General features: G+C 32.6%; 2 protein-coding genes across 2 annotated transcripts; one reads left to right on the forward strand and one right to left on the reverse strand.

Moving 5' to 3' along the window:
- Positions 1-447: 447 nt before the first annotated feature.
- Positions 448-11,699, reverse strand: LOC128235966 (aromatic-L-amino-acid decarboxylase-like). The gene is made up of 9 exons (XM_052950750.1): positions 11,499-11,699; positions 7,913-8,041; positions 7,235-7,372; positions 6,058-6,124; positions 4,733-4,827; positions 4,401-4,420; positions 2,367-2,448; positions 1,407-1,508; positions 448-654 (listed from the first exon to the last, which is right to left on the reverse strand). Exons 1-9 carry the CDS (start codon positions 11,697-11,699, stop codon positions 448-450), a joined length of 1,041 nt encoding a protein of 346 aa, XP_052806710.1.
- A 3,797-nt stretch (positions 11,700-15,496) lies between these two features.
- LOC128233718 (uncharacterized) lies at positions 15,497-22,455 on the forward strand. The gene is made up of 5 exons (XM_052947535.1): positions 15,497-15,621; positions 16,707-16,787; positions 18,477-18,970; positions 19,143-19,292; positions 19,952-22,455. The coding sequence occupies exons 2-5, from the start codon at positions 16,733-16,735 to the stop codon at positions 20,489-20,491; spliced, it is 1,239 nt and encodes a 412-aa protein (XP_052803495.1). The 5' UTR covers positions 15,497-15,621; positions 16,707-16,732; the 3' UTR covers positions 20,492-22,455.
- Positions 22,456-26,059: the final 3,604 nt, after the last annotated feature.

Consider the following 26,059-nt stretch of genomic DNA (forward strand, 5'->3'; position numbering starts at 1 on the left):
TATAAAGTTTAGAAAGCACACACACACGCACGCGCGCGCGCGCGCACGCACGCACGCAAGCACACACTACAAGCACCTTTTTCGTATTTTTTAATGTAATAATAAGTGCATTTTATCGAAGGACAACTTAACCTGGTATTATGCAGGTCCTTTTTTCAGCGTAACCGAGTTTATAAAATCTTAGGAGAAATACAACAAAATCATGCTCTTGATCGAAGCTGTACTGAGCTATACAGCAGCCATGCTATTGACTACGCCTACAGTCATGGTAAGATATACTTATATACAAATAAGGCTCTTGCCTCTTTCATACCGGAAGTTGTATGTATGCTATGCATGTGTGACGCATTTGAATATAAAACAATAAAACATCCTTATACACGTTAACAACATCGTATGATTTCGTGTGCCGTGCTAAACAAATGTTTAAAAGTCTTAAATGCGCAGTTAGCAGGTGATCTTCTTAAATGCATTTTCAGCAGTCGTCTGTATGATATTCCATGCAAAGTCAATGTCCTCTCTGGTCGTTAGATTCGAACTTCGGGAAACAAACCGTAGAAAGAAAGTGCCCTTCGAGTCTGCCTTACTGATATGGATTTGTTTCTTGTTGTAAAAAATGTCCTGATACAAAGCCTTGTTCACTGTATTAGGTGCCTGAAAATATAAAAGAATAAACAGCTTCAATTATGAATTCTCAATACCAACCACGAAATGCTTATTAATTGTTAATAGTTAGTTAGTTTCCATTTTGATCTTAACCTTTGTACTCTAATAACTTTATATTTATTTAGGCGCATAAGCGCTTCTTCGGTAAGTTGCAATGTTGAACTTTGTCATTCAAGATGACAAAAATGCCATCGATGTTTATTAAATATCTAAGCGCGGATTTTTTCTAAAAAAATGCCTATATATTGACCCATTCCACTGTAGCAAGGACCAGTATTCTTTCTTATCGACCGTTTTGAACCGAACGTTCTATTTGAATGTTATCCTCTTAACAGGGTTGTGTTTTAATATTTTCCTGGTGTAATCCTGTTGACAGTATCTATGAATTTAAAGAAATCTGAATGTTTCGCTGAAATGGCAACACGGCTGACGATTATCCGAAACGAACATTCGGCCATAAATGGGTTGACTGGCCAAAGCTCGACTTTTTCAGTTGACCAAGGGACACATCTCGACATATTTAGTTTCGGGTTATCGACTTTGTTACACGAGTGTCTATTGTCACTTGTAACATGTGTACTAAGTTCATGGTAATTATTGGTTTAAACGACCACTGACAATGTTTTCGCCCGTCGGCGATAACACTAAATTAATTCTATTAATTTACTTACTTTACATTTTTCTACAAGGAAATTAATTAAGTTTATTATGTTTGAGATGAATAGATAACCTGTTCTTACTTTTAAGCGGAAGCACACTATGCTGGTACAAACATCATTTAAGATTTCAAATCTTGAATCCATGGTCAGCAAGTCTTTAAAGTACAAGGCAAAGTTGATGTCCTGTAACATAGTTCCAACATATTACATCATGTAAGGCAGAGCAAAGGTTTTTTACTTAAAAATGTACAAATTTGATTTACAATGTAAGTGTTTTGACATTAATACTCAAAACTAAAGAAGAATATAATTTGAGACCAATTATAGGAATACCCTTTACAAATGGCTTCTTCAAATAATACATGCGTGGCCTGTGTTAAAATGCGCCAAAGTATCGCTACCTACTATATATCTGTGTACAAATTAAATGATTTTTTATTTTCATCAATATATATTATCATCAATAAGTAAAAAAAATAAACGATATAATGCGCTATTCATCAATCAAGTGCAAACTTTGTTGTGCCCCTTAAAAAAATTCCATTCAAAAGTTGCCAGATTTGTGTCAAACATGATCTTTGTTCACATTGCAAAGTCAAAGTCAAAACAAAGACTATTTTAAAGTTGATATTTCATTTTTCCGCATTGCAACGTCCCTTATTCAATAGCAACATTTGAAGATTCCTTAAAAAGGACAGGCCAAATGCTCTCAGATTGGACATTTGACCATAGTTTATTGATTTGTGTTGTTGGCATTTTAAGGATTCACTCTATAATACGCCCTTTGATGATGAGAGGTATATTGATTTGCAAATGTCGGTCGGTCTGTCGGACGGTTGGTCCGTCGGTAGACCAAGCTTGTCCGAGTGATAATTCAACAATTGTATATTTTATCTATACAATTAGCAAAAATTCACTTCATTCTATTACGTTTATTTCCTCCTGTTCATATACTACTATTCCGACAATACAATATCTTTACCATTCATCAAATTTCCTATTGATCTCTAATGTTATGTTATATTCTAATTTATTTTTTACTTTTCTTATCTCATCTTGCAGTCCGTTCCGTCCATAACATCTTATGACAAACCAAACCTTGAGTGCATGGTATTTGCATGTTCTAAAAAATAAAAACATAGGAAAGATTAATTGATATGAAGTTAATCTAATAAAAAACAGATACCAGAACTATTTTAAGACAGCAGCAGAAAATTAAGCAGCTTTAGCTTACGGTCCATAAGTTGCATATTTTAAAACATGTACACTTTCATTAAGAGTTTTAGAACAACAATGTTAAAGAATGGTAATTTTGAGTAAACAAGATAAATTTGGATCCGTTTGAGTTTGAAGTATAATTAAAACACACTTATTTTGAAACATATCACATGTTTACATGTAGTTTAGTATAGCGTGTAATTAATCAATTGTGAAGATGAAACATTATTTTTAACATAAACATACTATATATACATTGTTTCTATGAACAATACTATTGCATATAAACTTAAATACATGTATTCAACATCATGCAATTTCAATATTCGCTTTAATCATAGTTTTTATAAACAACAACAACCGTATCGTTACTGTTAGAATGATCTCAAAGCAGCCGAGTGATATTATCAATTTGTCATCTTTCCAAACTTTTGTGAGCAGAGCAACATAGTTTTGAATTATATTAACATTTTCTTTCCAGATAAGTTGGTATAATTTTAATTGCGCCAGATGTAAAATATTCGTAAATCATTACATAATTAACATTTTAGGAGAAAACTGTATTCGTTCTCGAGTGTATTACAAAGATGACATTTTCGTTCATTTGTTGGTATAGTTTGTGGTTATTGCCACCTGCCATTTACTTCTCCCAATCAATGTGAACCAACTCTTAGTCGTGTTAACTTTTAATTCTGTACTTAGTATAAAAATGAAATGAAATAAAAATATTAATTATGCTTAACACACATACGGTATACTGACATTTACTTACATAAAATTTCGGCATTTCATCCATATCAGCATGGGAAAGAACAATGGAATCGGTAGCAAGCGTGTCTGTTTTCAGACGTAGATCCTTTACCCTGTAAAACATACGTATTTTTGCAGATTTGTTTTTAAACCTGTAATCTCTAAATGAAACTATTAATGTTCAGAGAAATTGTTTTGTACATATGATATATTATGTTTATTTTTTATTTACATTGTATTGTAAAAGTTCGTCTTACCAAAAGGCGCTTGCTGGAGAGTTTACTCTCATCCATTTGTAGAGGTTAACAACAAACGAATCTACAAGCTATCAAAAACATTGTATTTAATTTTCACCATGAGCAAATTAACTTATTATTTTCGTCATTAATAGATGATAAATAATTTTAAATAAATAATAATAGTTATGCTACAATTGAAATATCGCCGTGTATGCTTGTGTTAAAAAAAAATTCAGGAACGACCCAACAATGTATGTTTTATCGATTCAATTCACATTTTAAAGATACTCGTTCATGTCTTTGTAAAATGCACTTTTGGTTTGTATTTTGAGCTACCCTGGTTCTTTTACGTGCACCAGTGTATAGCACTGTCACACGGGACCCCCATTTAACGTCCCTCGCGGAAGACGATTAGTATATTGTTTTAGTGATGCGACGGGAATCGAACCAGCGACCCCTGGAATGATAGTCAAGTGTGTTACCACTCCCGCAATTCATTCCTGAAATAATGCTAATGGTAACTTTATTTTGTAGCGTGATTGGTTGATTGCGATATCACGTGATGTTATCACTGTATTGTCAAAACGTCAAATATCCATCACTTTTGTAGAAGTCCTGATGGCCTAGTGGTTAAGGCGTCGCTATTCTAATTTTATCTTGAATTTATCGGCGTGGGTTCGCACCCCCCCAAAAAAAACAAAATAACTTTTTAAACTATAATTGTAAATAATGATTAAAACGTGATTTCAGATGCATTACCTTGAAAACTAATTTTTGGCTCTTAAACATGAGTGAGTTTCTTTAAAATAATCTCTTTTTTATCAGCGAGGCGTTATTCGCATTCATCAAATTAAAATTTAAAGCGGACCTGTCGAGAAGAGAGCATAGCTGTATGAATATAATGATTGTTTTGCATATCCATAACCCACAAGTCAGTAGGATGAAATTTGTGAGAATGCCGTTGTTTAAATTTTTAACCATCGATGTTTATGTTTTAGAGTGTTGCGTTGCTCGCTTATAAAGGACTTATTTCAAGTACTCTTGCATCAGTAAAATCAGTGTCCTAGTTTCTTTATATTGAGTGGTATGACTTAGTAATACGCTCAGAACTACCCAACTACTAACCAATATTGATCATACATTTAAAGGGATGCTTTAGAAGCGCTTTCATATTATGAAATTGGTATTTGCAACATTTACCTCGATTCCTTTTAACTTGCGTCTTTTCTCTGGACAAATAAACATTGAGCCAGCAAGTGCTGCATCGACATGGAGCCATATAATTTTGCTTTTGCCTGAAAAGATGTCCCAACATCAACATTCATTGACAATTAAATGTTTTTGTAATACTCAGACAAACAAGGGCACAAATATATCTTGTTTTCCCAGATAATGGCCGTATGCCAGGGCACCAGCAGGTCTTGGTTTCAAAGCTCGTAGCCACAAACATGGAAACAAAGGAATTTTAGTTTCCAAGCTCCAGGGCCACACGCAATCATCATATTGCATGGTCAATAGTTTTAAAGGAGAAGGTGTTCAAAGACAAAAACCTTTCAATAAACATCATTTTATTTCAAACACTTGACAAGAATTTCAAACAATAATACTTAATTATTCCTATTTATGCAAGTGATTTTTTTAAACAAACGTATCAAAATCAAAATACAGAAAAGAATATCTCGAAAACCTTGACCAACAACATTTGTGTACATTGAAATACATATGCAAGATATTCGATATGTTCATTTGAATTTTAAACATTAACACAAAATAGTTCAATACAAAAACATTGAAAGGTGTAGATTCGTTACGGAAATATTTGTTTTACCTAAATTGAGCCTTTTTAAATGGCAACGAATGTTAGATTGTTTTTATCACAGCCCACAATCGTCGTTCAAAATGAAGATTTTATTTATTTTCTGTTAATGACTTCAAAAGCTACAGCCGACTCATACCCTGACGTCATTGGCGGTTTGTTCACTAATGCAATCTTATTTGACGACCTTACATATAAAATAGGAAATAGTTAAGAGGCATCCTTTTTCTTCCAAATGTGTAAATAGTAAAGTCGAAATATAATTGTGAGTTTATTGACTTCAACAGAAGTTGGCTAGAATTTGGGGTTAACATTTATATGAATGACTACATAAACAATTCCAGTAGTCGAAACTTGAAGCATAAAGCCCGTTCAATGACACGGGGTCAACGCAAATGAATTGGCACATGATATCATTAACTCATATTGATGTGTCACATCTCCACTTATTGGCTTTTTTATACTTAACTGGCTTTTCAATGCGACCTTGCTGCAGAACAATGTTATTATTTGTCTACCAAATCTATCTTGCCGATTGCACCAGACACATAAAACAGATATTGGCAGCGTGTTTGTGTAAACCCGTAAACGTCTATCCTCTAAGTCTAGTATATAAACACTCAATACATTACTATTCAACATGACAACCTATGATACATAGTATGATGCATGTTTGCGTTAATTTAAAACGTTTCTTTCGTCGACTTACAAACTTGTCCGAGCTCATGCGTGTCATCAAAGACACATAGAAAAGACGTACCCAGCGTTGCCATCACCTGTGTGGAAATACAGAGTAACCATCTTTTAAATTGAGCTGTATTTAAATATGTGCGTACAACAGTGTATAGTCATGATACGAATGGCAGAGACAAGTACATAATAAGTATACATATATAAGTAGCTCATGGTTTTGATGGTTTTCCAAATGGTTTATCAAGTAATTATATATTATTAATTTCTTAAACAAATGGCTGGTTTCTTTTCTTTTGGAAGGCTAAAATACTTGGCTAAAAGGAATACATCGTTTATATGGTATGCAGGTATGTCTTTGCCATACACACATTTTGTGAAAGTGTTTAAAACGGAAGTGTTACCTTAAATTTTGTTTTGAATCATTGGATAACATATAGTACATGTTATATCTCCTCGAAGCCCCGACGGACGTGTATGCTTTAGTGAGCATAGCACTATATAAAATATAGGATGCAACGCCCAGTTATTTTGTTTTTGTGGCCGTATGGTTAAAATATCATTATTCTATACGATATTTGATCTATAAGAGAGAAAAGTACTTTTGGATTTGGGATGTATCAATGTTGCGTTACAATTCTGCTAAAAGCACACAAAAGGTAAGTCTTACAAATATTGGTATCAGGCCGTTATTTCTATCCTTTTCAAGTCTCTCATTCAGTCTTGCAATTTTAATCGATCCATCTTCGTTTGTATCTATCTTTCTTTGTCGTATACAGGCAATCAAACAGGCCATGTCAAATGAAAAGTGAGCCTTAAATAAAAATAAATACAACTGGAAAAAAAGCGTAGCAGCCTCCGATTAAACATGCTTAGGGATAAATGCCTTGATGGCATACATCATGAGACAATGGCACAATGACTTAGTTCAATGTATTTTATTGTCTAGCTATTCTCTGAGATATCCACATTTAAAAAAGGTGTCTTAAGCTGTCTTTCTAGACAGTTTTAGAATATATATATATATATATATATATATATATATATATATATATATATATATATATATATATATATATATATATATATATACATATATATATATTACGGTTACACTTATCTATGAATTCGTGATAAAATGAATAGTACTTTTCACTACTTACAAAATTGATACTGGGAGAAATAATTGTGTTTACCTCTTCTGAACTGTATGCCACAAATTTGGACATTATCATCCAATCGTCGACTTCAGCACATTCAGAATTCCTGCGTATTAGCAAAGCCTTTTTTCTGGCAGAAAGTAGAGCAACTAAAGTTGACTCACATGTTGTATTCTACAAACAAAACATTCGCATAATTGGATTTATTGTTACATGAATCAAGATCAAAGCAAAACATACGATCAAAGGAAAACTTAACTTAGTATTACAGGCTGGGTAATCGTCGTTTGATAAGTAAATATAATTATGATAAAGAAATCCAAATACATTAAGACTTAATATTTAATGAAGACCCATTCTATTAAATCATTTGACAGAAAAATAATTTGATTTATGGTTGCTTGACTCAAGATCAAAGCAAAACATACGATAAAAGGAAAACATTATTTAATATTACAGGCCGTTAATCGTTGTTTGATCAGTAAATATAATTTTAATAAAGATATCCAAACAGAGACTTAAATATTTAATGAAGAACCATTCTATTAAATCGTTTTGTCTTTTTTTCCGAAAGATTTTTTTTGTTTTCTAAACAACAGAGAGTATCATATCATCCCTTTTAAATTAGTTGTGTAGACAAATTTTATAATCTACAATGGACAACTTTAATGCAAAATGGCAACTGCCTTCTTGTTGAGCTCTTCATGGTTTTACCTGTAAGCATCCTCCACCATATTTGAAGTCACTATTGTTGTAGTAGAGAAAATGATCTGGAAGACCTATCATTTTGGCCAGCCAATCCATAACAATGACCTCCAACTCCACACCAGCAGGGCAAAGGCTCTGGGATTGGATGCATTTGTTAATGATTATCAACAATACAGCGCTATTTTTAACATTTGACTATTTCTACATTTTACACATACATATAAGAATGCTTAATGTTTTGTACATTCAAAAAGAAGGCTATTGGATTTAAAGCTTTGAACTGCTTATTTTTAAAGACTTATTAACAAAGTATGTATGTTGCATACCCATTCCGTAGGTATTGTTGGCAGAGCATTAATAAATATCTCCGCTATTGTGGCAGGATGCGATATAACCCAAGGTGTATATCCATGGTGATGGGGATGAGAAGCATGAAATATCTGAATAAAAGAAACAAATAATGCCTATACAAAATGATTAAGATTTTCATTGAGTTTAAATTAGTATTTGAGCGCATACATCATTTATGTGCTAGAACGTCCCATGGGTGGCATTCCCGGCGCGCACAAACCCTACAAATGGGAGAAAACAAGACATAAATACACCAAAATGCACTTTATTGGTAATACGAGACTTAGATAAGAGAAAAACTTTCTCTTTTGTCTATTCTTTCGAGGGGATTTAACGTAATGAACTTCCGGTGATGAATGGCGCAATTTTAATATTTTGAAAAAAATAAACAATAAAATAATTTTAAGTGTGTAAAAGGGCATTTAAGGCAGTTAACATAGGCATGGAAAGGGACATACTGAGGGGTGAGAATATAACGACAGCTGAATGTGGGAGCGACACAGAGTTCGGGTATGGTGACATTGAGACTAGTAAACGTTTTCGGACAGGTGAACAATGGCGGACAGTGACAGGTAAAGAAAACCATAAGAAAAGAAAAAAGGACAGAGACAAGTATGAACCAGTCGCATATCAGCGTGACCTCTGATGAAAAACTTAAAAGCTTGATCCTGTCAGTTATGGAAAATGCTAAAAAACTGGTGTCACAGCACAGGTATATAGCGGAAATATAAACAAAAGACATAGATCATAAATCCGAAAGAATGGAATGCATAGAAAATAAGTATATGGCCCAAGAACAGAATTTTAAAAAGATAACGTTTCATTCCATTGATGCTGAGGCACGAAGAAGGAGAAATAATGCCGTGTTTTACGGAATCGCAGAGGGGGTAGAGACGAGACTTTTTTGGGGTGATTGTTAGGTACGGCCTTCGAACGGTCAGTAAAGTGTAAATTCACAGGGGGGGTAAACCAGTAAATATGCACAACCTCACTCTTATCCCAAAAATCGCGAATGAAATAATAACGAAAAATGTTGAACTTTTTTTTTTATAGTGTTTCTTAAACAAATTACCTTTTAGTTTTTGCCAAAATTTCCTTTAAAATAGGATGTATTTAACACATGATTAACAGTCATTTTCCCAAAGAACTGGTCTGTCAGGAATTACTTATAATTCATATTCACCCAAAAAAGTGGTTTCGGGCCAAAAATCCCGTGACTAAGCACATACAAAACCAATAAAAAAGACAGGGGGGGGGGGGGGGGGGGGGGTATCAAGGATTGTTAGGTACGGCCTTGGAACGGTCAGTAAAACTTAAATTGTTACATGCACAAACCTCATTCTTACCCCAACAATCCTGTATAAAGAAAAAACGTAAAAGGTCAATCTTATCAAAGTATGCATAAACCGCAAAGAGCTTAGTTATTTTGTAATATTTAAAACTTGTAAATAGTTTCTATTTCTATATGATGTATAAATAATCCATTTAGGATTAGCCAGACAGCATTTGTAATGTACAGAATGAATGTCGTGTTGACAGCTAACCTTACTAATGGACTACTATAAAACGAGTTTTCGGGTTTTAAAAGTCAGTTTGTGGTGCAATTTAAATAGATAAGTCCTAACCCACATTTGGCGGAAGTTCTATTTTAAGAGCTGTAAGACATCATGCAACCCATAGGTTTTCAATATAGCTTGAAAATGTATCTGTTCAAGATAAACTGTTGACAACTTACATTTTTTCAAATTTACTTAGGTTATCTTTTTATTTTTAGATTTTGCGTATTCAGTAGTAAAATCTACCCTGTACACCCACTTCTTTTAGTTAAAGTACACCCCACGCACACCCACCCCAACATAAAACAAATAAATAAATAAAGAGCGCCAAAAAGCACACAGATGTTAAGTCGGTAAACGATCTTATTTATAACGTGTTTTGCAATATTATTGTGAACTATGTGCACTATGATAATTAAGTCCTTTTGACGAGACTGTAACGAAAGGGCGTATATCATGTATAGGCGTATATAATTTTCTTTGCGTCACTATTGGGTAATTAATTGTATGGAAGAAACTTAATTGATATGGAAATATATCTTAAGATGCACTATCAATCAGATTGGAGTAAATGAGTGGATTAATCATTACTCGTGTATGTAAAACCGCTATTTTAAATCTTTACTCGTATAGTTATTTATGTAAAATTACACAGAAGCGACACAATTAACTTGAACTCGGGGAATAATCGAGGAGACAGTTCGCGAAGTGAAGTGATAATTAATTTATCTAAACAATTTTCTACCCTGGTTAAAAAAGGTAATCGACGCGTATGCGTTATGTTGCGCAATGGGAAGTAAGCTATTAACGTTCCTTTTGAGACATTTGATGACATTTGTAGTTCTCATAAAAGTGTTGCCTATTTTAAAGAGTAAAACTATACCTTTTTAATGGGTGGGAGTAATTACACCTTTTTAAAGAGTAAAAGTTTACTTTTCAAATGGGTGGGAGTAATCATTACTTTTGGGTAAGATTTGATTGGGTAAGATTTTCTCAAAAAGGTAAGAGTTGCCCTCACCTAGCCTAAGATTAACCTTTGAAAGCTATTATGTGTTTTGACCGGCAATTAAGTGTGTGCTAAAGGCTTTGGGCAACACCATTATGTTAGTAGGTAGTAGTAGTAGTAGTAGGAGTAGTTAAATGACACAATTTATGTACGAAATGCACAACTTTAAAAATGCGTCAAATGAACTTGCTAGCAAAAAGATAAACTTTTGACAAGTTTTTTTACAGTTGATTGCTTAACAATATAAAACAGAAGAGTATGGTTAAAAAAATCATCGGTGATTTTTTTAAACATAACTGACTTTACCATAATTCTGTCGAAGGGGATGGTATGTATATTTCAGTTTACACGACAATATTATAAAAGTTACTTTTAACTTGAATAAGAAATAACTATTCCGAAGCATCACAAACTGATATCACTAGACATCAGTCGTTCGGCATTATACGAAAATTACGACTAGTGGCAACATAGGTTAAAAAGGCACTTAATCACACATTAGTTAAGTTTTACAGGGAAATAGAGTTTTAATTGGTTATATAAGACACACCAAATGTCAGAACAAAACTGAGCATAGACGGCGGCACTGAAATTAGCATAGACAAATAGAAAGAAATTTCAAAATGGGGCGTTTACAAACGCAGTATTCTTTGTCTTTATGTGAATAGCATAAACTTACCCCCGGAAAGATATACCGGTCAAAGTCTGTAACGATGTCTTCCCATTTTTCAGGAACAGTTGGTGGATCTAGTGGAATGTGATCGCTCAAATACCCTTGTTTTACATCATGTAGGGGATTATAATCTCGAGCGTTTTTGGTATAATCGAACACCATGTCTAAAGCTTCTTTTGCCCGAACGTTAAACTCATCTTCGTCCATTGTATACGGTCGTAAATTGTACAATGAATTTGTTATTTTAGTTAAGACCATCTATATGCAAATAGAAACGTTACTAAAGCGTTCGAGCATTACTTACTTTAAACGCAAGACTATGAGTAGTTCGATTTAAGCTTGATGTGCGTAAAATGAAGCATATCTATTGGTGTTTAATTATAACAGTTGAAGAAATAGATCATCAAACTCTTATTTAAGGCAGCATGAATCCGTATATCAAAACACTTAAATTAATTGTATAATTAAGTATCCATTTGGATAGTATTTCATATTAAACTAAATACATCGAGCCCGCAATCGAAGAACAGGTTTAAACAATATTTATACTTTTTAGTACATTTATCAAATACATAAATTGCATACATGATAAATCAAAGGACTATCACGGTCTTACGCTCTCTTCCATTACCTTAATCAACATTGGGAAATCTATTGATATATTCGTAATAAGTATATCAATTTATAAACTATGAATATTTTGTTAATATGTCAACTTTGAACTAGTGATTTATGTGAATAACTTTAAAGAGTAAATTGTTGTCGCTAATCCGAACCTTGTACATTGCACACCTACCTTGATGACGTAATACACAAACGGAAGTCGTCACGACACGTACCCGTACATGAAGTGTTAAGTGTGATGGGCCTATCAGAACTTGTCGGTAATGCTTTTTTTGTTGCACCGTGTTTGTAAATTGTGTATTTTTTAGGAATTTTCAATTATTTCAATATCATTTTGACACGAAATTTATTGTATTGTTTGGTTACAATATATATGCAAAAAGCTACAGAAACATGCTCAGTAGCAAAAAGTTTAAACATAAACCCGGTTTAGTGGCAATGGGCAACGCCAAAGACAAAGAACACAAATTCACAAACAAGAAACATAGAACAGCACACAACTCTACAAACAGCACAGTGCATAAATACTATATTTATATATATATATATATATATATATATATATATATATATATATATATATATATATATATATATATATATATATATATATAATTGGTATATTTATCAAGAATTGTTAGGTACCGCCTTGGAACGGTCAGTAAAATGTAAATTTACTTTTAAACCAACTTATGTGCACAAACCTCACTCTCATCCCAACAATTCTTAATAAAGATAGAACGCAAAAGATAAATCTTATCAAAGTATGCATTAACTTGAGGAAACTGTTCAATAAAACAAATAATAATAAAAAACGTTAAGGTAAACCCCAAGTACTTCAATGATTAGAGATCCCAACTCTATTTGCAGACGGAGGGAAACAATTCAGAGCACCTAATGCAAATACTTTTCAAAGATACGATGCAGTCATCGTTAGAAACCAAAAGCTTCACACACAGTCTGCCTTAAAAGGTTTAAAACTGTGTGATCATAGAGTTTCATAATTAAAAGCATCATTGTACTAAAACTGGGAACAAATAAAGAAAAACATTATTAAAAATAAAAGCGACTAGACTAGGTATATAATGCCCAAATATTATGCTCCAAAAGAGTGACAGTATTGCTTGATTGTTAAACTCATAAATAAAAAAACTTTAGAATAATATCATCAGTAATTTGAGTTACACATCATATTTGACTTTATAAAGGAGTGTATCTTAAAATCTATGCAATTCTTGATACAAAAATTTGTCTTTCTTATTTAACTTTTCTGTAGCTTTTCGCATAAATATTAAATACTGTGCATTGGAGAACACAAATGCAATAGAAAAATATGCAAAAAACAGAATGAATAAAATAGGAAAAACATCATAAATCAAGGTATATCATGGCCGAACATTTACTCAATAATGAATTAAACAAAAGGATCACTAGCGCTAAAAATGAAAGAGAATATTGCTTGTACATGTTTGAATTATTATTTTATGTAAACTCTGGCATAACATCTACAAAAACATATCATTGAGAATATATTATATTCTTAGTTGTTTGTGACTTATAACAAGAAATATATGAATGGTTGCTAAGGAAGTCATTAATTCATAAGAAAGTCATTAGTTGCTATGGATGAAGAAGTCACTGTTTTGTAAGCGTTGGTTTTAGAGTTATTGAACAATGTTTGTATTGCAAACTCTATGCTCAAGGCTTTCCTCTTCTCATAAGAAAGTGACCATAAACAGTTTGCGCTTACAGATAGACTTTGGTAATCTGGTAATTTTGTTCATATACGTTACACGTAGTTATAAAAGCACACTAAAGGGGGATATCAATAGCCAATCAATATACATGCTGAGGGTTCAATTGTTTTGTAAGCATCGGTAAGGTCAATCTTGTATCTATTGTTTCGATTTTTAATACATATTTTAACTCATTCTTTGATAAAATATTCATTACTTAAGTCAGTTTGTATTTTAAAAATAAGATTTTGCAAACTTGTCGTCAATATGAAAAAGATAAAAAAGAATTGTAGTTGAAACCACAGTTTTTCATGATATTGGGGTGAATGGTTTACTTATTTAGAATCGTCTCAGAGATATAAGGTCATACTTGGCCTCTCTAAAAATGCCGCCAATGTCGGTTTCCCATTGTGTTTAAATATATCATTCGAAGAATTTCAAGTGGTAAATCATTCATGTTTCAATTAAGCAGCAAACTGGTATTCCAAAACCATGTCATCAGTGTCGGTTCCCTATTACGTGGCAGTATAATTATATAATATAAGTAATTTTAGGGTTGATATCATCCATTGTTTGTGTTAATTATCGTTTTAACTAAGCAGCCTTTTACCTTGGGTGGTATTCCTGAAAGATCGTAAGATATTATTTCAAACTGTATGACATTACATGACCCAAGATATTGAGATAAAACACGATCGCTGTTTTTTAGGCTATCCTATTTTGTTATTTAAAGGTATTCCTATTATACTCTTTAGATTTCTTAAAGCAATGTACAGTGTGGCTTGCACAAGTTTGTTGAACAGGCAATATCTGAAAATAGTACATTGTTTTGCTTCTTTAGAATTGCTTTTGATAACACATACATTTAACAAACTAAACTTGTCCTTTTAGTTGGACTTTTCGGGGCCTCATCATATTTGAAAGACTGTTTGTAAAGTATTCTAATAGTATCGGTTTTATATGTCGAAGTATATTTTACATAAATATTTGTTGTTTTGATTTTATTTTGTTTCACTTGCTTAAAAACAATTTTATGATAACAAAAGTCAGGTTTTTCTTCCGGTTAACAAAAACAAACAAGACCTACGTGCTTCACGTGTGCTGCTTATGAGCCGAGTATTACATTGCAATGCGATTTCCGCGCTACATGTATTGCAGAAATGTACTCATAGTACCCGGGAGAATTGAAAACAAAATCTACATCCGATCGCACAAGCCTATTTGCGCTGGGGCGACGCAGTGAGCTCTGATTCTATTCTCAGACGAGGTTTCATTTTTACCCCTATCTACCTTTGTTTGCAAAACAATCCCTTAAAATAGCAATAGTGTCAAAATTAAAGATGCACCTGGAGTACAGCGACATTTCTCTTAACTATTATACCATCATCATTATATTTCTGTTAAAAATATTGCAAAACAAATCACAAACTCCTATGTGCACACTATCTTTTGCAACAAAAACAAATATTACCAACAAGCTTCCTTGGCCTCAACAGATTGGGTGTTTAAATATCAGATTTCAGGGAGCTTATTTACATAAGTTGTACGAGGGTGGAGCGAAACTGTTTACTTTAAATTACATAATTACACAGTTGTGTCTTCGATAAATATAGCTTATGCACTGACCGTGAAGTTATGCCCATGTGACAGTCCAAATAAAAAGCGGGCATTGATACCTTACTTATTATTATGTATGTTAGCTCTGTCAATGGTTGAACATTTGGGGAAAACACTCCGGTATTTGCAGGAGTTATAAAAGCTTGGAAAAGGTACTCTCAATTTTGTACATTTAAAAAATAAACATATTTTCAAATCGGATATTGAAATATGTTTTAACGCTAATGTAGCAGTAGAACTGGCATTTCAAATATATTTTTAATAAAGAAGTTTACCTTTTTTACTATTAAATTATTGTTATTATCATAATTATTGATATAAATATTAATTATTAATGATATTGTTATTATTATTATTAATATTATTATACTTATTATACTTATTATTATTATTATTATTATTATTATTATTATTATTATTATTATTATTATTATAAGCAGCAAGATATAAGAAACATTATATAATGTAACGTAATTGTGTATTATGTTGCCACAGTAATGGGACCAGTTTTTACGATAAAATGTTTAACTTTATGCTTAACACTTTGTTAACGTTATTAAAGCATTATCAACAAGGAATTTGCTAAATAATCAACGTATTATTCTCAACTGTTTTTGTATAATTTGTGTACCACTTAAACAAGTTATGTCGTATTTGAACCCATAGTTATTCAGTATATTTGTAAAATAGTTCAGCGTTTAACTTCGTTTAACCAAAGTAGAATCGTTTAAAAGGTATGATATCATGCTTGGGTTTTCTCAAAGTTCTAAAAATTATGCCATTGTAATCAAATATTTGGCCGCATTTCAAAGACATTTTTGAGGTTGATGTCATCAATGTTTTGTTGTATTGATTTGCGTTTTACCATCAGCAAACTGGCTTCCCAAAAACTGTCATCTATAATCTATATATATCTATATTATCTATAATCAAATATATTTTTGGCAGCATTTTAAAATTATTTTTGAGGTTGATATCATCAATGTTTTGTTGTATTGATCTGCGTTTTAACTTTCAGCAAACTGGCTTTCCCAAAACTGTCATCAATATCGGTTTCATATTATGTGCAATAATAAATAGATAAATTGGTATCCTGAAAAAGAAAAGCATTATAACCATATGCAAAAAGCTACAGAAACATGCTCAGTAGCAAAAAGTTTAAACATAAACCAGGTTTAGTGGCATGTCAGATATAAAATGACTTTTGAGCACATATATATCTTTAATTTTTTTTCAGGTAGTGCTGGACGATAATTATCAAAGATGGATACACCAGGAAAAACACTTGAAATGCTCAACGAGTTCGTTGATACACGATGTAAGTGAAACGTATTTCTTAAGTTCGAATTTCATAACGAATGTTTTCCCAACTAAACCACAATATAGTATTGAGCAACGCGGAAATAGTAGGTCCACAAATGAATCCATTGTCAATGACCTCCACTTTCGACTTGTTACCTTACCAGGCTATGCTTTTGTGAACCTACTATTTCGCGATTTCTAGTAAACTCAATATATGACCGGCTCTTTCCTAACTTCTCTCATATGATTCCCTTGCTTAGCATACTTTAACCTCTAACCTCACTTGTCACTATTTTCACTTGTCACTTTTTTGACCACTGACCCCAGACCATTAAAGATTAATTGAATAAGGGAACACTTAGTGCCAACCATTTTTTGTAACTTACAAAATGTATAGTATACTGAATTCTTAAAATGATTGAACAGAATAACGCATGAGTAAAAATAAATAACCGGTATTGATCGCATATTTCATTTAAATATACTCCAAAAGCCCAGTACTTTAGTAACCTCTATAGTCTAGAGTTTAGCGTTCTTGTTATATCATTTGTACTAAATTGACGAAGCGGGTTCAAACCCCATAATCGACATCGTATTTTTCAGGATCTTTGATTTTTTCGCAGTTTAGGTATGCACACAAATGTCAAAAGAAAATGCTGTGTGAGAATGAACATTTTTGGAAGAAATCTAAAAGCAATCATTGCGCATGTCAATATTAATGAAATGTTGTTTGGATGGAGAAGATGATTTATACTTAACAGAGTGATAAACACTTTTTATATTATTGCGTAATTGTGGTTTCCCAATCATAAATGTAAACATAAACGCTTAACATGTGATTGTTCGATTGTTGTTTTCGAATTACAAAAACGTAGTTGTTTTCGTACATGATCTACTCTGATCTGATCGATTATTGTCTACAAATCGAAATGAAGCAAATAGCCTATTATTTTTGCAACCTAGAAATGAATATTGTCGCGCTAAAAGGTTAAGATTAACATACGTACTATAATAAAGGAAAGAACTGTGCGGTCCTTTAGTAAGTAGAACTTTCGCATGTTTTGGAAGTATATTAAAAAATACAAACAAAAAAATCCCATGGTAAGGTAAACAAGTCGAATGAAGAGGTCATTGGACAGTGGATTTATTTGTTGACCTACTATTTCCGCGGTGCTCAATACCAGAAGTACTTGTTGAAGTTTAAAGAGTATACACATTTGAAGACGAGCGGTAAACATTAAATACATTTCCAGTTTTAAGACAGTTTCAATTAAGTATATATTTTTTTCTCGCTGATAAAAATGTTCCAAAGTACAAAGCACATTTAAGTTTGAGCGCATCGGCAACGAAATGTCAAAAACGATACCAACGTGCCTCTTACAATAATCAAACATATTCGGTTAAATGCAGAATAATTCATTAATTCAATGTTTAAAGTATTTTGTTGTAGAGATGAATATTTCTTCCATTCTTATTATATACACATTGCGAAAACCTATCAAAGCGATTGGCAACAATCTGCATTTAATCTAGTCTATTTCCCGAATATGTCTGCCGGTCTACCTGTTACTTATATTCCTGAAATTCTGAGAGCGCCAATTCGCCTGAAGTCAAAACTATTAAATTACATAATACTGTTTACAAGTTCATTTGATGCTAAGGTCAAGTAATTATATTTGCATATTACCTGATAATTATATTTCAGATTCCACCAAGGAAAATTTTGATCTTGGTACCCTTCTGCTTGATATTACAAACTCTGCTGCCACCAATTTGGTTACAGAAAAGGGGAAAGAAATTCATTCGTCGATTTTGGAAACAGTGAAGAAAATTATAAGTAGCGGAGACAGTCCATACTGTGACCAGTGTACGACACAAAATGCAAGTCCTTGTGGAAATGGCAATGCCTGGTGCAGATTTAGACCGCACATGTGTCAGTACCATGATTTTACGGATCCTGCTAAAGAAAGTCGACAATGTCCTAAAGGAATTTGCACGCAGATAGCAGAAGAAATCATAAATTTACACCGGTTCGGAAAACCATCTTTCAAGAACACAGATGCTCGCAAATGGTGTGTTGATCCGGAGGAGATTCTGAAATGTTTTACTAAAGATGCATATACGGCCAGAGATTTAAGTGCAAACATGAACATAATGGAGAACTGCATGGTCTTCTGTGGAAAAGATTCATGTGAACAGGTGTCCATGCAAAATTATATCTGAATTACAATAAAAATATGTACCAGTATATAATATGGTTATATAGAACTTTCATTTGAATCAAAAATATTATCTCCGACATGTTTTTCAAGAACATATATTAATACATATGAATATCTATATATATGTAAACATGTATATTATCTTGTAGGTCCGCGAGAAAAGGAATAATATGTTTCATCTGTCGAAATTGCGTACAACAAACCAAGAATTGCGAGAGATGGCCGATGTTTTCCTGAATTTTGCTGATACCAATATGTCAAAGGAGGATGCAACAGAGATGCGCCAGACTATTGAAAGGGTAATTTATGTTTGTTTTTTTAATAGATTACCTTATCCTTTGTTATCCATATGGCCTCAACATGGGAGTTCATGATCGGGCATAATGCAGGCAGAAGTTAGCTGCGTACGAAATCCCTCATTTAAATAACATGTCATGAAGTAGTTAAATGGCTTTGAGCCCCTGGTGTCTTGGCGGCTCACCTGGTCCCTGAAAAGTCAAGGCAACAATTACGGTTTGAGGTTTTATAATCGTCATCACGTCCGATTTTAGGACCTTATTAACGTCGTCACTCTCGTTTCTTAAGGTGTTTTTAATACTAATTTGTTTTTAGGATTTACCTTCACTCGTTTTATTTATAGATCAACGTTATTACAAACGTAGCACATACGTTAAGAAGCATTTTCTTTAGCAGATCAGTAAAGCAGGCGGTTTGAAACCAAAACATAACAGTGACGAAAGACGTTGAGTTAAATAGAATGGTGTTTGGTATTGTGGCGCAAGACATTGTGGGATAAGATAATTATTACGCCTTTATGGAGTTTTCAACAGTTTCGTAATACCATTGAATAATAGTTTTATGCATGCAAAATTGCAGTTTCATAATATGCATGCATTTATTTGCTTTAAACTTAATGTTTGTAATAAGCCTAACATATCACGTGTTTGGTATATTTAAGAAACTTCGGTCCAATGGGTTTATCGATAAAAAGCTTGATGAGATCGTTGGAAACATGATGGCAATCGCCAAGGCAGGGGGAATTGGCTGCCTCTTACATGCATTTTTTTCTTGGATAAACGACAAAGGCATGGAACACAATGAGCAACCGAGTGAAACGACCGACACTTCATCCAGTCTTTTAACATCATACACGACAGAAATTCAGTCAGCGATCGCGGAACATGTTTATGGAATCACATCTGAAACCGAATCAAAAGCAGCTGATCCTAAATTGACAGAGCCGACCCTCTGCGGACCAGCGGAGACAGTCGAAATTCTTCTGGTCCATGGCAAAAATGCATCTACAGGAAGGGCCTTCGAAATTTCAACTGCAAATTCGACCATACAAGATATTGTAACTGAATTTATTCAACCGACAGCTCGATCAATTACGATGTCGATGACCGAAAGTGAAATTTACAAGCGAGGTATGTCTACAACATCTTCCGGAAGTTGGACAGCACAACTTCTTCGATTTCCGAGATTTCCAGGGTCTTAGAAAAATGTACAATGATTGCAGCACAATGTCCAGCAGGCAGTTAATACTTAATCAAATTATTTGAAACCTGATATCTTGTATTTATATTGGTTATTCACTGTAAAATGTTATGTAGTATATTTAACTTTACACTTTGAAAGCCAATGCGAATATCTTCTACTTGTACATAATTTTTATAGCATCGTTTTTTTAGTAACAAAATACGGAGTGTGATTTTAGTTTACTTCACGCGCATTTTTTTAAGTAAGAGGACGTTTTGTTTACTTCGTTATAGAGGGCATGTCCGTGTAGTAAGCGTGTGTAATTAAATACAGTAGCATAGCATCATAATTTTATGTTGTTATATTTATTGTCTTAAGTTAATAATGTAGGACAAAAGAAGTTTTCAAACACGCCAAAAAACACGATCTCAATTAATTTATTGACATCGTTGTTAACAGACATGCGATGAAAACGTTACTTGTGAAAATAAACACACTTTAAGTCAAACATATCTCATGAGAAACATTTTATAACAAAAATATACACCCGTTCTATTTGCTTTCATTTACAACTTGTGTTATTATTGTCTTTAATTTAAAATAAGTCAGTGGGAGGAATGTTATTGTAGCAGTAGTGTATATTTATACCCAAGAACTGTTCGTATTATTGTGTTGTAGGCTTAAACTACTAAAACCGACTTAAATTTAAGACCTTGAAAACTTATTTCTCGGCTCTGTATGTTTCATTAGAAATAAATACTAATTCAACACGTATGATAGTTAAGCATGTTTGATAAGTAAGCATGTGAGCATTTTGTTTTTTCCTTAACTTGAAAGAAAGAAAAATAAAAGTTTACTAGCTTACTAAACCTACACGAACATATAGTATATGTAACGAGTCGTCATATACTAGTACACAATTTCAAAACTTCAGGAAATATGTAAGTAAGCGACCGTCCGACGAGCGTACTGACACATTCCTTGCACGAGTTGAGTAACAGTGCGTATTACATGATGACTTGTGCCAAATACTGTTTATCACATGTTTTTTCCATTGAAAAAGCAAAACCTATCTACCTGTTTCACCTGCTCTAGCCTTATACCATACAGCAATGCCAGTTTTCCGCTCTACATGCATTGATGAAATGTAGTTCCTGAAATAATTTACATCCACAGGTACATCGTTTTAAATATGTTTATAAGTTGAATGCGTATTTAGTTTGTATCCAGTAAGAATAACAACCAAACATTATAGTATTATACTTTTTAACAAAAAAAGCTTTCCTTTTTCCAGAAATATGACGTCATTATTTGGTAAATGTTCATGACGTATTCTCCTGTTTTAGCACAACTGAAAGCCTTTGATAATGTAATAAAAATAAATGTCTTTTACAAAATCAGGACGAAAACCACGTTTTCTTTTAAGATTTGGATTGAAAATGCACTATTGTATTTTAAATATATCTTTATCATAAATGCAAAGTGAGAAATAAACGATATGACTCGACTGGAATAATGCCAATTAAGCAATTATGTTTGCCAATTAACCTGTAATGTAAACATTCGGAGTAATTTTTTTCTGACCAGCAGAACAAAACCAATGTTAAGTTTCACATGTGTTATACAAAAATACGTGATGGCTTTATTAAAATGGAAACAAAGTACAGCATATGATGAAATATATTATATGTATTCACGTGTATAAAATCATTGTGTAAGTTACATTGTATGAACTTTCAATATTGTTTGTACGTTGTACTGTAAAATGAAGCTGCACTGATCATTTTAGAATAAAAAAAACCCTATGTATATCAATATAATTAAATTGTTTGATTTTCATACAAAGGCCACTAATCCAAAAAAAAAAAAATTTACAAAATGAATAAATTTATGATACATATACAGTGCAGTTCATTTTATTGCTCGAATTGTGGATAATCCTTATCAAAACTTCTATCTTTGGAATAAAAATATTTTCATCTACCAGTTGTTACTTCTTGTCAGTGTTGAAGAAAGAAAATCTTAGCGAATAAAAATAAAGGAATCAAGAATGAACGCAGCGCTCACATTCAGAGTAAGAAAGAGCGATGTGATTTTTAAGGAGAAAAATAAAAATAACCAGTCAATCTGTGTCAAGTGTGTTATCTATATTTGGTATAAAACTGACAATACGCAACGCTTTCTCAAATGTAAACTATTTTCCACGATGTTTTGTTCATTCTAAGACATTATAAACATATACTTTATTGGTTTGAGGACATTCAATGTACATCGTGACTTGCATCAATTCCATTTTAAGCGACATCTCCTCTTGCTTGGTCAGTTTTGATGAAACTTCACAGAGATTTTCCATGGGTGGTTACGATTTAAAGCTCTTTAAACGAATGAATGCCATGCAGAAGTTTTGATGCCATAGCTAGGAAAACGTAAAACTATATATACAATAAATAAAAATAATATAAAAAAACATTCTTAAAAAGACAGTTCAGAAATTTAGTCTGTAACATTGTCTAGTGACCATCTACCAAGATTGTTGAAGTTATGCCCTAAGGTCAAAATTGACCACGCCCGGGGGTAAGCTCTGTTTTTATTCAGATAAATAGAGGAAATATTTGCTTTAAACGACATCTCCTCGTTAACAAATTGGCCAATTTAATGACATTTTACAGAAAAGTTCTTTGGGTTTTGACCTTTCGAAATTGTTTAAAGAAATGAATTCCATTCATAGCTCTGGCTGCGATGGTAACAACGTCTAGTGGTCCTATACCAAGATTGTTAAAAGAATATTCCTGGGTTTATAATTGACAACGCCACGGGGGGTCATCTATTACTCATAGAGATACATAAGATTTTTTGAATATCATCTTGTGAGACACAGCTGTGCCCAGACCGTTTTTATATAGCATATATGGTAGACCTCTACCAAGTTAGTTCAAATTATACCCCTCGGGTAAAACTTGGTCCAACCAAGGGGGTCAGCTGTTCTTCAGAGAGATAAATAGAAAAACAACTATGATACTATTTTTGTCTTAATCAGAAAGGCATTGAACTTAGATATTTGGTGTAAAACAAAATCTATTATACCTCGTCCAAGAGTGTTCAAATTTGCCCCGGGGTCAAATTGGCCCATCCCCAGTGGTAACCTGTATTAAATGGATATAGAAATTATGAAACAAAGAGGTAAGCAGCTTAATTATTTGGTGTGTAACATTATTTAAGTGTCCTTTTACCAAGAGTGTTCAAATTATGCCCCTTAGGTAAAAATTAACCCTGCCTTAAAGTCACTTGTTTGCCATGGAAACCGAAATCTAAGACTTTAAAAATCGTTTTGACAAAAAAAGTAAGGACTTTATTTAGACTAAACATACACTTTTTAACTCGCGAAGTAAAACGCTGGGAACCCAGTTTTGACTTATAAGAAAATCTTTCCACCGGACTTGAAATGTATTAAAAGGGATATACGTAAAGAACTGTCTATGTATGGGATATCTCAATGAGTAAACAAGCATATGACTAAACGTGACTCCCCATTAGTGTATTAAAATGGTAAAAAGTACATGGACAAGTTATGTAGCTTATGATTAAATCAATACCCTGTTTAGGATAAAGCTAAATGTATTAAATGAGAGACAAGACACGAACATAACATAAAGTTGTCGTTATTAATTATTTCTGATTTAACGCCTTGGAAACGGAGTATTATTTGCGATTATATTTTATTGCATGTAAACAAACATGGAAAATATATCAATACAAAGTTTAACACAATGTTTGGAACGAACATGATAAATCAAAACATGAAAGAGAATTGGGATGAGATGTTTGCCAACATCAGTCGCTCGCTTTCAATCATAGCCTGACCTTTGTAAGATGTTATATTTTCATAAAACATCTATGTTTGTCAATGTATTTTCAGAATGACACCATGGCAACAACCGTGACAATTTAAACACCATGCACAATTATATAGGTAAGGTATTAAATTAGCAAACAAAAAATATCTTACTTGATAAACATTTATGGTGCATGTACATCTAATCAATGCTTTTGCCATGGACACAGCAATGAACACAGACAATTAAACTGCAATGCATTTAATGTTTACTGATCATGTTCGAGTTTTAGAGTAACCGTATAAAAAGTAATCCTTTTTTTAAAACCTAACGTATAGATTTGTTATATGTAAAATAAATACTGTTCACCTGCTATTTCGTTTACTTCTAGACGATTTTGCAACACCAAAGAATGCATTACAAAAATACAAGTCCTAATTTAGAAGTTTAAATCTGCTTCTACCAACGAACGTATATTTGATCTAAATAAACAAGTCTGTGAGACGTGGTCAAATTTTCGCCAACAGTGACGGTACGTGCTTTATTCTGGAAGCATTATAAGACTGTAAAATGTTGTATTGTTTATCATTACTACTCATTTATTGCGGCTTAATGGCAGTGAATGTGTGCCGTCCGAAAGGCTAATGATCCAATCGTGCTCCTTAGTAGTACGTTCAACGATGATATGTAAAAGAAAACGCTCATTTGCTGATGGATAACTTAGAGGTGAAAAGTCGAGTGGAAGACTTTATATACATATTCAGTTTTCAAATTTATTTGCAAAAAGTAATAAGATCTCCCAATCACCCACCCCCCACCCTCCCAATAAAATACCGAATTTAGCCTACAATCATCTTTTAGGATCACTTTGGGAGTAAAAGTGCATCTTAAACAAAATACATTTGGATCCGTTTGAGTTTGAAATATAATTAAGACACCATAATTAATTTGAAACACATTACATGTATACATGAAGGTAATTATAACCTGTTATTAATCAATTATACACATGAAACATTATTTTTAAAATAAATGAATTTATGTGCAATGCTTCTGAGAACAATTATATTGTATATTATCTTAATTACATTTATTCAACATTATTTATGGTTTTTCCATATTTTCTATAATAACTAAACAACAACTACAACAATACTTTTACAGATAAAGTGTTTGTAATTAACATTTTAGGACAAAATTGTAGTTGTCATCGAGTGTGAAAATTATATGGAATAATTTGTGGTTTATTCCACCTGCCAGTTTCTATTTTCAACCTATGTGAAACTAATCTTATCGTACCTATTATCAGTTTTTTATTTGCAAATGATATGTCATGTTCCAATTTTTGTTTTACATTGACTTGTTAAACTAAGTTTGTCTTACCTAAAGGCGCTTGCTTGATAACTTACTCGCATCCACTTGTAGAGGTTGACAACAAACGAATCTTCAAGCTATCAAAAAAAAAATTATTTCATTTTCACCATGAGCAAAGTAACATATTTCCTTATTCATAGAAAATAATATATAATGCTAAATAATAATATAACAAATGAAATATCGATGCATCTTATTTTCTCAGTTTTATTGATTCCATTCACATTCAAGGGACTCATGGTTTTGTAACATTCATTTTTGTTTTGTATTTCGAAATGAAGTGTGGCAAATCATTACGAGTATAAAAACGTATAACCAAAAGCTGGAACACTCAAGCAAATTTTGATATTTTCACAAATATTGTCTCGAAGGACACAATT

Source organism: Mya arenaria, chromosome 5, assembly GCF_026914265.1.
Source record: "Mya arenaria isolate MELC-2E11 chromosome 5, ASM2691426v1".
Taxonomy (NCBI): Eukaryota; Metazoa; Mollusca; class Bivalvia; order Myida; family Myidae; genus Mya; species Mya arenaria.

What these genes read in the sequence shown, in the direction of transcription:
- LOC128233718 (XM_052947535.1), top strand. Translation starts at nt 16,733, where the DNA reads ATGGATACACCAGGAAAAACACTTGAAATGCTCAACGAGTTCGTTGAT. An exon ending in CGAGTTCGTTGATACACGAT is followed by an intron (nt 16,788 to 18,476) that starts GTAAGTGAAACG and finishes ATTATATTTCAG; the next exon opens with ATTCCACCAAGGAAAATTTT. An exon ending in TGCGCCAGACTATTGAAAGG is followed by an intron (nt 19,293 to 19,951) that starts GTAATTTATGTT and finishes GGTATATTTAAG; the next exon opens with AAACTTCGGTCCAATGGGTT.
- LOC128235966 (XM_052950750.1), bottom strand. Translation starts at nt 11,699, where the DNA reads ATGGACGAAGATGAGTTTAACGTTCGGGCAAAAGAAGCTTTAGACATG. An exon ending in GCATGAGCTCGGACAAGTTT is followed by an intron (nt 4,828 to 6,057) that starts GTAAGTCGACGA and finishes ACATCTTTTCAG; the next exon opens with GCAAAAGCAAAATTATATGG. An exon ending in TGCAAGATGAGATAAGAAAA is followed by an intron (nt 1,509 to 2,366) that starts GTAAAAAATAAA and finishes ACTATGTTACAG; the next exon opens with GACATCAACTTTGCCTTGTA.